A 13,865-nucleotide genomic window follows, 5' to 3' on the forward strand; every position below is an offset into this window, starting at 1 on the left:
CACACTCACTGAAATAGCAGCTCAGGTGCCTTCACAGTCTCATGGACCCCCTCCCAAACTTGTCTGTCTTAATCGCAGTCATGTCAGAATAAATGGAATCTTCATCCATCCATCCATCCATCCTCTTCCGCTTATCCTGTTCAGGGTCGTGGGGGATAAATGGAATGTATTTTTTTTTTTATTATTTAGATTAATTAATTACATTTAGTTAGAGTGCCTGCAGGTGCAGATCTGTGTGTCCTCTGATCTGTGTTTCCTATGCGTTCCATACGTGATCATTCCTATGCTGTTTTACTGTTACACTGTTGCACAGGCCAAGAATTCAGTGTCCTCCTTGAACTCTGTCACCACTGTCCCATAAAAAATACATAGAGATACACATACAGTTTCAGAGTTAGAATAGATATGGGTGGGATTTGAGCCAGAGCATCACCTGCACAACAGTATAAAATTTTAAAATATATTTTAATTTTCAGGTGTTTGAGGTCACTTAAGAAAAACTCATCAAATTATTATTTTACGGACACTTTAACAAATTAGGAAGGTTCATGACACTCTTACTTATTGCTTTAAATATAAAAATTTACATCAAGTAGGTTTTTTGGGCAGTTGTGCACATATATATATTTTCTTTATACACTTCCTTGTCCAATTTGGAGACAGCTGTCAGGAGAAAAAAAAAAAGAGTTGCCTCAGTATATTTACGACTTGAATGCCTGAAACTACAGATCTGACATACTGATATAATGATCGCAACGTTACCTCACAGAGCTGCCAGAATTACTTTTAGCTTTGGTTGCCTGTTGACAGTTTTTCTGAGTACAAAGGTGTGTCATGTTTCAAATTCACTTCCCTATTCGGTTGTTTTATTGTTTTAAGACACTCCCAAAGAGCAGTTTTTGCCTAATGCATTTCTTTGTTAAAAAAAACAAAAAAAAAACACCTTACGTGTTGCAAAATCTCATCTCTTCGCATGAAAAGGGCAAACAAATGAACAATGACAGTGGCATTATTTAAGGATGGACCAGGTGACGCACCGCTAGTTGCTCTGGCACACCTGAGTTTGGAATTGTACAGTAGATAGATATTTTTCAGGCCAGTCATATAAGCCAACTTTAAAAAAAAAAAAAATTTGATAAATTTGTGGAAATGAGATACAATCCACTTGATCTTGATACAATCAAAGTGCTGAACCCTTCAGTTAGTTGTGGCTGTTCAGGATCCTCTGAAAAACATGCTCAAGTGGGAGTTCCTCCTGTGCCTCCATAGGCGAGTCAGTCTCTACAGACTCCCACATTGAAACAAACATATTTGCAGCCTAATAAAACAAAACAAAGAAAAACCAAACAAAACTGTTTGTGTCTCTATAGCTTTTCCCCCCTTTTTGTAATTGACCTGTTTTCATTTAGTTTAAAGTTCCAAGGTTGGCTGCTTTGACTGACAGGGGTGGCAGCACTGGCAGCTGAAGCCCATCCCCATCTACTCAACTTCACTAATTGGAGTCACTGAAGTGAACTTTCTGTACCTGTGATGCATTTTAAAGCTTTTCTAACAGAATTATCTGACAAATAATTCTCTGGTCCATTTTTTTCCCCCCTATTTCTTAAGGACATGACTTTCACATACTGCTGTAGATACTTTTTGAGGCGCTTATACTTTTGTCCTCCACTTGCCCAGTTTTCTAAAAATCTTAACACTACACACCATGATGAGACATATCAAGGTTTTTGGCTAATAACATTTAAGGAAAAACCTTGTTGGAGCAAAAAATACAATTTTATGCCTGTCAGACTGTGTTGTATTTGACATTTTTCACAGATTCAAGAAACTGGAAAAGTGGTTTTGTGGCAGGCAGCAACAAAGTACCTAAATTTAAAAGTGGTTCTTTGCTAAGCTGTGTTATGTGTAGACACTGGTTCATCCTTCGAGTTAGGTACTTTTAATGTTTTAAAGATTAATAGGTTAATGTTGTTTGGCTTTAAAAAATGAAAATTCTCAGGTACTGGACGTCTGGAGAACTACTGCTCAAGAACACAAATTAAAGTCAGGCTCCTTGGAAGCAAAATATAAAGAAATGAGTGGCTCAAGACTTTTGCACAGAACTGTATTTACATTGTGAGTGAGCATTGTGGATTCTCCCTTTACACTGCATTTGAGTTACAAAAAATCTTCACCACTATTATAAAAATGAGACATTATTAGAGATGCTCGAACCTTTACGGTACATCTGTGGGTACTTTCAGTGGGAAAAAAAAAGACACAAAGCTTATTGGAAGGCAGTGACACAATGTGTGCTGTTTATTATTGGATCTGTGACTTACTGTGCAACAGTATAATGTCATAAATCAAATGCTTTACTTTAAAAAAAAAAAATCTGCAGTGAACTATGCAATACTCCGATCACCCAGCATAACATTATCTTCCAACTCAGCCATTAAAGCTTATAGAAGCAATAAGCAATCACTGCTGCACACCAATCCCTAATTATTTTACGCCACTATTAATGTTTCTGCATGCATTTGGTCTGTTGCATTGAAGACATCTGTACGCACACAAACAAAGAAATGCAACAGTGGTTATTACGCAATCACTCACACACAGAGAAATGTTGACTTTTTGCTGAAGGTGTTAAGAGAGGGTCCTGACATTTGCTCTAAAGAATGAGGCTTTCAGACCCTCAGGATTCACTGTGACTGACATTCTTCCAAAACAGGTGGAACAAACACAGTCACAAGATGACACCCACTCACTACCAAAAACAGCTTGAAACATGAAGGACAACTGAACGACAGAACAAAGATGGCAGTGATTCCTGCCCTGTGTTGGATCAGAGCAGGAGGTCTGTGACTGAGGGCAGCAGCTCGGCTAACTCCGACTCGACATTGGCCATTTGAGTGACAGGGTTTCCACGGAGGTCAAGGCGCTTCAGCGTGGGGCAAGAGGCCAGCGGCTGAAGATCTGCCAATGTAGAGATTTCTGCATGTTTGGGTTAATGAAAATGCCTTCCAGTGTGCTGCGGCAACATCGATAACAATTAATAAAAGGAGCTCTGATGCACATATTCCAAACGCAGATGTAAAAGTAAGACCCAAATGTCAAATGTGACACTAAGACATAAATTCATTGTTCTAAATCAAAAACATGGAGCACTCAAAAGAAAAACAGCAACTGTGATTACCAGAAATCAAACAAAACAAAAATAAATAAAAAACTATCCCCGTCATAACCTGCAAATCGCATTAATTCTTCCCAAGTGTAGCAGGAGAAGTGAAGCATGAAGGTGAGCGAGCCTGCGATGATGATGTGTTGTTAAATCTTTCTTTGCTTCTTAATGATGCAGTTTGTTCAGTGAAATTGCAGCGTTCTTTTATTTACTAAATCGACTGAGACTTAAGTGAAATAAATTATTCATATATTGAGCTGAAGAGTCTTGTTAAAAGTGCAATTTTCTAAATGCTGTAAACACGTCTTAGTGTGTAACTTGTCTTTTACGTCAGCTGTTCGCACTCTTTACGGGATGAAGCACTGAGCCATTCAGAACTGATTCACACATTTCTTGAGTCACTAATATACTGTGAGAAGACTACAAATTACAATATAAACTGATCCCTATGACGCTTATACTGCAGGATAAATGCAGATCCAGAACAGGACTACTAAATATAAATGTCTGAGGACATCAAGGATACTGTTGTTTTTCAAGAGGACTTCCTCCAATTTGGGAAGTTGATAAACTCCCTCCAGGTTTTCTATGGCGTTGTTATCGGCCTCCAAGACCTGCAAGAACAAAGAAGTCATTGAATTGCACGAGAAAAAAAAAAAAAGTAATCAATATGTGTGTCTTTCCTTTTCTAATCTATTGGAGCAGACACAAAAGAGGACAAGAATCACTGTCCATGTAGGAGGGAAAATTGGATTTCAATTGCAGCTTCATCACCTCCAGACACTGCAGCATGGCAAACTGAGGAGGCAGCTGCTGCAGATGATTAGAGGACAGATTGATATGGGTAACCAACAACAGCTGGTCCAGGTGGCATAAAGTGGTCAGGTTCTGTTAAAAAGAAAGAAAAAAAGAAAGAGAGAAAACCATTTTAAGGACCTCCCTAATCAGCAAAAAAGGTTTCAGGGAAATCGGATTTCTTGTTATTCTGAACCAACCTTGTCAGAAATGCTGAAGACGCGCACTTCAGCATACTCCATTTTCAGGATGGTGTTTTCAATCATAAACTTGCTGCACAGGTCACTGTAATATGCAGAGCGCATGGAATCGACTTCCTGGTGAATACAGTGAGAGCATTTAATCGGTAATTGCTGCCTGCATTATGGACAAATACAGTTATTGCCAGCCACTGTAGGTGGATTATACTCACTTTGAGTGTTTTGAAAAGAGCAAGCATCTCCTGTTCATATCCCAGAGGGTCTAGAGCCCTCATCAGGAGAATAATGGTCAGTAAGCACCCTGCCAAGGCAAAGCTAACAGTCAGTGGCTACATAAGACCATTATGACCAGCAGCAGCAGCAGACATCAACACTCAAGACCATTTTGTGATAGGAACAAGCAGACCATCACACTAATAAGTTCCCTGACACCTGTCATCAAAGCTGCCCTTCATAATAATGTCAACTACACACCTGCAAAGTTCTGAGACTGCATTGCCCACGGTTATTGTGCACTTATGTCTATAGATTCTTAAAGATTGAAGCACTCTCCATTTCAGCAGCAGAAAAAAAAATTTATGCTCCACACACACCACAATTTTTAGCAATCACTGATAATACAAAAGGATCCAGACTGGACTTTAGTGAAGGTCAGCCCGATAAATTCAGCAGCAAATTTCTGCTTCTGTATTTTTTCTGCAAATTAAATTCATTCAAGTTAGTTTGACTCTATATTTTCCCCTCAGGGTCAGCTCATGCATATGCCCCACCTCAGTTAGAGAACCAAGTACTCAAAACCACCCTTGTAGTACTAGCCTGCCTTCAACATCTTCCACAGTCCAGTTAGTCAAAGAAATTATTCATTATTTCATTCTGCAGGAACTGAATTTACATGTTGCATTTTTTGCTCTGTTCTGGGACCTCTCTGCCATTCTACATGGAATGCGTAAAGCAGAGCACTGCTTCTATGTACACAAGACCATAAATCCTGCATAAGTAGAACCCAGCATTAAAAAGAGAGGCAAAGCTGCTTTCAGAACAAGCAGCAAGGGTTTGCAGGTTAAAACAGCTTAAATAGCACACTTTACATACAGCTGATATTGACTCCTATGAAGCTCACCTGTTATTGGCTTATTGTGGGCTGAGCTCAACTTTGTGGCCTGTCTGAATTGTGGCTTTCCAAAATTAGCACACATACACACAATGTAAAAGAAAATGCCAGTCGTGGTTTTGTGGCTTGTCGATTTGTTTCTTGGTGATTTAGTCCTGCAACATATATAAGATTTAAACACACTTACATTTATTGAGCGGCTCCAGTTCTTGTAGCTGTTTGACTGACTGGAGCTCCGACTGTAGCACTGAAGTCTTTTCTACTGAAAGTTCACTCCTGCAGAGAAAAATCATACTCAGCTCCTAAGCTTTAAATAAGACGTATTACAAAATGTTTCCATTGTGCCAAAATAGTACCTGAAAAGTTCCTGATCAGTAGCAGAGTCCCTACACCAACTCTCAGTTCGACCTTTGAAAGTTAAACATTCAGTGTAATGAAATTCATTATCCTGCCCTTGAAAGAACATGACACGGTAAATATGCTGTATATGTGTCACCTGTATATAGAGCACAGTCTCTGTGAGTGTGTTTTTCAGTCCAGTGCACAGTCAGATTGTGTTCATTGGTGATGTCGCTAATCGTTCCAGGAGGCAGATTGCATATCTGAGCCCTTGCTAAGGATAAAAAGCCTCCACAAAACATGAATGATGTATTCCAAAAGTGAAAAGGAAGTATTTGATTTGAACATAAATTAGCCACATTAAAACAAACCTGCCCAGGCCCATAGTGTGAGTGTGCATGCTAAGTCCTGGGCTGATTTTCAGAGCCAGTACAGCAGCCTGGTAGAGGGTGAAGTATTAAATTCCAGGCTTTAATTAGTTCATTTAGATTTACAAAGAGCAGCGAGCATTATGTTTCAGACAAAATAGTTTCGATTATGCCAAAGAAAGAAGTATCTGGATATAAAAATAAATAAATAAATAAAATATTCACACTGTGAATGAATATGGATGTGAAAGGCAGTTATAGAGGAAATTTTAATAATTACTGAGCTTGCATATCAATAAGGGTCATTTCCATGACTACTGTGCAAATGCCATCACCCTATGAAGTCGGTGTGAAATGTGCCCACTTAATGTTACATACTGTAGGTCCACTTCTAAAAACACAAAATATCATTAAATCAATTAAACCAATACCTACGTAACATTAAGTTTGCACACTTAAAGGCAAAATTTGAAGATGACCCCAAAGTTTTCCTCCAGTTTATATGAACATATGCCCAGCCGGGCAGCACGGTGGTTAGCAATGCTGCCTCACAGTGGAATTCTCCCCATGTTTGTGTGGGTTTTCTCCAGGTACTCTGCTTTCCTCACACAGTCCAAAGGCATGCAGTTAGTGGGGTTAGATTAATTGTTGATTCTAAATTGTCCATAGGTGTGGTTGGTTGTCTCTCTCTCTGGGTTAGACCTGGTACAGGCACGTGACCTGAACAGGGTGTACCGTGCATCTCGCCCTATGACAGCTGTGACAGGCTCCAGCCCCCTGAAACCCTGAACAGGATAAGCAGAAGAGAATGGATATGCCCGGGAGATACACATCTGCATGTATGTTATTGGTATTTTTTTTCCTACTCTATACCTATACTATTTAAAATGTTTATGTGACTATGACAACCAAGTGTGCTGGTAATGCTACAGTCACACCAGGAAGAACAGTGATTTGAGATGGCGGCATTGCACCTGCGTGCAATGAACTTGTGGTCTTGTTGCCTTTGAAATGACTGCTTCAAAGACGAGGCTCAGGTCTGTGACGGCCAGCTGCCGTCTACAAAGCAACTTTAGTATGTCAGGAAAGCGGCAATAAGACAGAATCAGTCTGCTATCAGTCTGTGATTTAATGAGGTCAAACTGGTTATTACAATGCAATTTGTTTGTGATAATATGGCAACTGACAGTGAAAAATGCTAATTTGTTGCCATCTATATACACAGAAATTCAAATTAACTACTTAAATAGAGAATCCAGCCAGAATCTCACAGACCTGAAACAGAAATTTGCTGCACGACTCAGATTTAACTGCAAAGTTACACAGGCACTCTGCAACCTTGCTTTTATACAGTAATAAAACCAGAATACAACCACTTGGCAAACACTTGAATCAAGTCCCGAAAGAGACGCGACGCAGACAAGTTGCACTCAATGTCGCAGACTGACTCCGATTGAGCGTAATATATGTAGTTCCTCTCCATTTATAAATTAGACGGCTGTTATTTGCAGACCTTAGCCAATCTGTCTGTTATATAAATAAACAAGTGTTGTTGGAGTTTTTACCTTTTTTTCCATCTTGTTAGCTTGGCCTGTCAGGTCAGACACAAAGCTGCACTATTAGAGATCTTTTTCCCCAAAACTGTTAACGTCAACACTCTGGCTAAATGTGGTGTTGTGTGTCACTAAACCCTGACAAGGTGAAAAAATGGACTAATAGAAAGTCCTTTCACTGGTGTGTTAGAGGTAACAATAACATTACACTGCAGTGCACTGATCAGTTTCATGATGAAACCTTTTCTCTTGATGCACATACCACAGAGTCTTGTCAGCATGTGGTATGTGAGGAATGACAAGAACAGAATGTTAAACCGGTATGCTGTTCAATCAGTAACACACCAGGAAAGGTATTCTTACTCGCTGCAGGGGTAAACTGTCACATTTAAGTCACACAGGAAAAGGATACCCAGACAGGGCTGTGTTTGAAACACGGATGGACGCTCCTCCATTCCACTCTCTGGGGCTGACCATCAAGGACCAGGAACAGGCCGACTGACTGTGCCTGACAGAGCAAAGGCAGGGAGAAAGTTCATCCAGTCTAGACAGGGTACCATATAATGGCAGCATTACAGTTTTGTTTTTTTAACAACTGGTCAGACACATTTTCCCAGAATTCACTTTTCCCAAACTGTCACAGTCTTCATGACAGCAGAGGAAAACTGTGTTCTCACTCGCACAAAAACTCCATTTTGTACATGATTATATGCAAGTTTGAAACACCTAAAACTACACTCACCGGCCACTTCATTAGGTACACCCGCTCAATTGCTTGTTAATACAAATTAACAATCAGTCAATAACATAGCAGCAACTCAGTGCATTTAGGCATGTAGACAGATCAAGATGAAGTGCTGAAGTTTTTTTTAAATAACTCTGATTTGAGTGTTACAGCTGTTGTTGCCAGACGGGCAGGTCTGAGTATTTTAGCAGCTGACGGCCTGCTGGGAATTTCCTGCAAAACCATCTCTAGAGCTTATAGAGAATGGTCTGAAAAAGAGAAAATCCAGACAGATTCAAGCTGATACAAAGGCAGCACTAATTCAAATACCCACTCATTACAACCAAAGTGTGCACAAAACATCAAACCCTGAAAAAGATGGACTGCAGCAGCAGAAGACCCCACTGGGTGCCACTCTGGTCAGCTAGGAAAATGAGATTACAATTCACAGAGGCTTACCAAGATTGAAAAACATCGCCTGGTCTGATGAGTGTCGATTTCTGCTGCAACACTCAAATGACAGGGTCAAATTTGGCATAAACAACATGAAAGCCCACTTCGGGCCCCTTAGTACAAAATGAGCATTTTTTTAAACACCACAGGCTACCTGAGTATTGTTGCTGACCATGTTCGTCCCATTATGTCCACAGTGTAGCCATCCTTTGGTGGCTGCTTCCAGCAGGATAACACACCATGTCTCAAAGCTCAAATCACCTCAAACTGGTTTCTTGGACATGACAGCGAGTTCACTGCACACAAACGGCCTCCACAGTAACCAGATCAATAGAACCTTTGAGATGTGATGGAACGGGAGATTCAAATGTAGCTAACAAATCTGCAGGAACTGCGCGATGCTATGATATCAATATGGACCAAAATCTCTGAGGGATGTTTCCAGCACCTTCTTGAATCTATGCCATAAAGAATTAAGGCCGTTCTTAAGGCAGAAGTGGGTCCAGCCAAATATTAACAAGGTGTAGCTAATGAAGCAGACGCTGAGTACATATTCATACTCTTACACATTACAATTCTATTGCAAATTATTAGACCATAATCATTCTAAAATGACAATTTAAAAAGACTTGCGTGAAACAAATGTAGAAGCCACATTTAATTTTAATAGCACAGTGAAATCCTAAAATGCCACAGCATTTATTTAGGTCACTGAGCTCAGTGACAGATTTACTTTTACATTAACTGAATATTAAAGAATAACTCATCCTGAGTTCCATTAGAGCATTTTCTAAGTGAAGAATAACTGAAGATACTGACATTGACAGGCCTGGAGAAGGCCACAGCCACTCTCTCCTCATCGCGACTCACATACACACAGCTTATCATCTCTTCACGCTCCGCTGTTAAAAAGATAAAGAACCTATGTTTGACAAAGCATAACAAATATCTGCATGCACAGCAAAGCTGGAATATACCCTCACACATACTCATAGACACTATGACCAACAGACATACCTCTGCCTAACAGCCAGCGATAGTAGAACCAAGCGCTCTGGTCATTAGGGTCAGTGAAGAATGCATTCTGTACAAGCTCATATTCTGAAAATAATCATTGCAGTTTCATGATAAATGTGCTGAATTAAATATCAGATTTCATTTGCAAAATACAACTTTTTACTTTGAGTTTATAAAGACTTAGACTGCCCCCTATCAGTTGCCACTGGGTACTGTGCTTTACCTTTTAGAAGCTGCTCTTCACAGACTCGATGGGAGTGGGTTTGAGGGGAAGGTGGAGGGGAGGACTGGAGAGGCTGGCGGCATGGTGAGGGGGGCTCGGGAGACTCTGGGTGAAGAAGTGGCAATAGGGTGCTACGGTAGTGCCAGCTGGAGTAGTTGGAAAAATTGGAGCCAATAAGACGATCAGTAAACGCCAATTCCTGATCCACAGGCACGCCAGACATCTTTACAACCATCCGTCGATAATCCCAACAATGGACTGTTCAAGACAGAGAAGAGGACATTCCAGCTCAAATGGGTAAAAATTATGCCTTGTAAAACAAGGTTTAGATATATATATTTTTTAAATGCATTATTATCCATATACACTTACAGTTGCGGTCATCTAGGCTCAAGCAGCGATCACACAGGCTCAGCTCTCTGGCCCAGACTGGTCGAGGCAGACGGGCGGAGACCCAACCCCGGTGGTGCCAGCTGCCATAAGACTTTGGGTTCACCTTCAGGCAAGCCTCAATAAATGACAGCTCAGCCTCATAAATCTTCTGCACTTCATCCTCATCTCTGCAGAGGACATCAAGAAACAGAACCATTATTCATCTGTAAAACTTCAAATTATTTACCATAAAAAAACCAGGGTTCAACTATGAATCTATAAGTGCTAACTTCACAGTCTCCAGGTGCATTAAGATTTCTCTTCTGTAGTTCCACAAAGTTGCAAAGTCAGGATTGGAGGATAGAAGCTGCTGGGTCAGCTGGAGAGCCTCGTCATCCCAAACACCCTCTTTCCTCTGCCAAACAGGAGAAAGTGAGGAGGGTGAAATAAATAGAGTGAAAAGCAGGCTGAGAGAAACATAAGGCATTGTTAACTGTTAAATACACACACAGCTCAGCTAAAGATACATTTTACACATAGATATAACATTAAGTTTAAATACTGGGAATTACTTGTCATTCACAACTGTTAAATTACAACTATATTTGAAAAAGATTTTAAACAGAATGAAGCTGGAAGGCTGGAAGAGTGTAAGACGGGGCTCGTATCCAAATGTGGGTAAAAATGTGATTTCTTTTTTGGTTTTTCTTTGTTTTGTTCTGACCAACCACCTATCCTATAGAAGCTGGAGCCACAGGATAGCTTTTTTTTTCTGCCATCCACTCGAAAGAAAACAAATCAAAATTTTAGATTATCTCAAAATCAACTTAATAACTCAAAATTTCTCAAAGTAATTTCCTCAATTTTGAATTCTTTTCTCAGGAGATTGACTTAGTAAGTAGAAATTTTGAGTTATAGATGGCAAATTTTTTGTGTGTGGCAGAAACAAGCTTCCATAGTTATCCCACATGATGATATGGCCAATGAAAATGTATCCACAATACACTTTTTGAAGTTTTTTTAAGTTTTCCCCAGTGTATTATCCAAAAGCAGACAAAAAAAATCCCAAGTATCAATGCTTTTTCTGTTACTCTATCCCAAAGACATGCTCCACTATTGCTATTAAAACATTAGGCACAATATAAATTTCCAAAGAAAACCTTAGAAAAACAGGCATCCCGTGCAGCCACGTATATCTTGAGCTTCTTCTCCCGCTCCTTTCTTTTCTCCTCCTCCTGCTGGGCTGTAGTTTTAATCTTCACTCGGCCATGCTGTCAAAAAGCCAAAAGAAATGCATGTACACTGGGTGCAGTTTATCCTGCTGGCAAAATGTAAGTATGAATAATTGATCTACTGTAATTACACTGCAGCCATGCACAAAAAATTAGAATTTGGCAAGTAACAGCAAAGAAAGTGGGTCATCTCTTACCATCGTTGCTGTTTGTGAAGGAGGCTTCTTTAAAATCTGTTTGCATTGGCATATGGGGGGTGGGGGGGGGTGACAGTCATGGTTAGGCCTGAGTAACGTTCACATGACATACAAGCACAAAGTGCTAACAGACTGACACAGAAGTCACGACAAGTTACCGTTATGAGCTCTTAGTATTCAGGCATACAGTCCTCAGAAATACCAAAACAGTGAATACAACTATCACTGAGTGTAAAGTTAGCATGCTAATTAGCTCCGCTGTGGGCTGGGCTCATTCACAGTTCAATGAAACCAGCACAAATTAACCACAACCAGCAGCATAGCACACATTTTCATTACGGCTGCACACTGAACGAACCATCATTTATCCCATTGAACACATACCTGCTTTTTCACTTGGCGCTGTTGGTGATTTTTAAGAGTACAGCTTGATTTGTTATGTCACCATCAGGAGTGCTAACGACTACAATTTTTTCACTTCCGTCTCATGATTACCACGTCACTGAGAGGTTCTCTTTTTTTTTTTCAGGCGCGGTGCTTTGGTTGGCCTCTAGTGGCGAAAACGGCCCACAGCAGAAGAGCTACAGAAGTCAGATATGCAGTGACACTGATAATTAGTTTTCAGTGCGAGTTGTGGTTAAGGTGTAAAGTTTCATAACAACCTCAAAGGAGACAGAAATTAGATGAAAGGGACATTTCAATTCAGTTCAATTCAAATCAGGTTTATTTATATAGCATCAATTCACGTCAACAGTCACCTTGAGACACTGTATACCGCAAAGTAATGACCCTACAATACTGGAGAAAAGGCCAACATTCAAGCGGCCCCCTATGAGCAAGCACTTTGCAACAGTGGGAAAGCTTCTTTTAAAAGGAAGAAATGTCCCTCAGGTAGGGGCAGCAATCTACCGGTTGGGAGTGAGGGGAAAGAGAGGGGAAAAAAGAGAAATGAAAGAAGAGAACATAGACCGGACAAAGGACAAACTGCTGGAGAGAGAAAACAAAATTTAATGACATGCTGCAGTGGTTTTCAAACACTGTGTGGTGTTTAAATGATCCTCAATTGGTATTAAGAGGCCCAAAGTGTGCCAAGAAAATATTCCCCATAGCTTTATACCACCACCACCAGCCTGAACCACTGATACAAGGCAAGATGGATCCACGGTTTCATGATCTGACTCTGCCATTCAAATGTCTCAGCAGAAATCAAGGCTCATCAGACCAGGCAACATTTTTCTCAATCTTCTATTATCCAATTTTGTTGAGGCTGCTCTTAGCTGACAGGAGTGGAACCCGGAGTGGTCTTCTGCTTCTGCTTCTAGGGTCGACATGTTGCACATTCAGAGATGCTCTTCTTCTTCTACCACTGCCTTCCTATCAGCTTGAACAAGTCTCATCATTCTCCTCTGACTTCTGGCATCAACTGCCTCTGACTGAATAGTTTCTCTCTTTTTGACCATTCTTTGTAAACCATAGAGATGGTTGTGAGGGGAAATCCCCATACATCAGCAGTTTCTGAAATACTTAGACCACCCCGTCAGGCACCCACAGCCGTGGGTTTCTTCACCATTCTGATGCTCATTTTGAACAGCAGGTCATCTTAATCATGTCTACATGCCTACATGCATTGCGTTACTGCCATGTGATTGGCTGAATCAATATTTGCATTGATGAGCAGTATACGTAATAAAGTGGCCAATGAGCATATATTCAGCATAGGAATGTCTTGCTCACAATTTAAAAACAACTTTAAAAGACCCCTTATCAAAATTTCTCAGTGCATCTGATTGAACTTACTTTCAACAGTGAGCGAGCACATGGCATGGCAGCACCACCACCATCAGCGTGTGTGAGTGGGTGAATGTGAAACATACTAAAAAGCACTTTGTAAAACCTAGCTAAGGTCAAAAGGTTCTTCATAAGTGCAGACTATTTTATTTACGCAGTAGAAAATTTACATTTTAAAAACTTAACAGAACATTTCTCATGATACTGGGAGCGGAGAGTCTCTTCAAATAGAAAGGTCAATGCAATGCCTCTTGCATTATTTATAAGAAACCAACCCTGAATATGACCCTTTTTAAATGTAGGACCAGAAACAAGTTTTATATAAAGTTG

At 40.2% G+C, this 13,865-nt stretch overlaps 1 protein-coding gene across 1 annotated transcript; it reads right to left on the bottom strand.

Annotated features, from left to right (window-relative positions):
* Nucleotides 1-2,269: 2,269 nt before the first annotated feature.
* On the bottom strand, nucleotides 2,270-12,245 carry rabggta (Rab geranylgeranyltransferase subunit alpha). The gene is made up of 17 exons (XM_030728189.1): nucleotides 12,132-12,245; nucleotides 11,748-11,783; nucleotides 11,479-11,589; nucleotides 10,609-10,733; nucleotides 10,319-10,506; nucleotides 9,947-10,204; nucleotides 9,724-9,807; nucleotides 9,526-9,608; nucleotides 7,942-8,037; nucleotides 5,766-5,871; nucleotides 5,626-5,677; nucleotides 5,457-5,545; nucleotides 4,371-4,459; nucleotides 4,159-4,275; nucleotides 3,938-4,051; nucleotides 3,690-3,777; nucleotides 2,270-2,976 (listed from the first exon to the last, which is right to left on the bottom strand). The coding sequence occupies exons 2-17, from the start codon at nucleotides 11,748-11,750 to the stop codon at nucleotides 2,828-2,830; spliced, it is 1,752 nt and encodes a 583-aa protein (XP_030584049.1). The 5' UTR covers nucleotides 11,751-11,783; nucleotides 12,132-12,245; the 3' UTR covers nucleotides 2,270-2,827.
* Between the last annotated feature and the right edge of the window lie 1,620 nt (nucleotides 12,246-13,865).

The sequence above is a fragment of the Archocentrus centrarchus genome, chromosome 4 (assembly GCF_007364275.1).
Source record: "Archocentrus centrarchus isolate MPI-CPG fArcCen1 chromosome 4, fArcCen1, whole genome shotgun sequence".
NCBI lineage: Eukaryota > Metazoa > Chordata > Actinopteri > Cichliformes > Cichlidae > Archocentrus > Archocentrus centrarchus.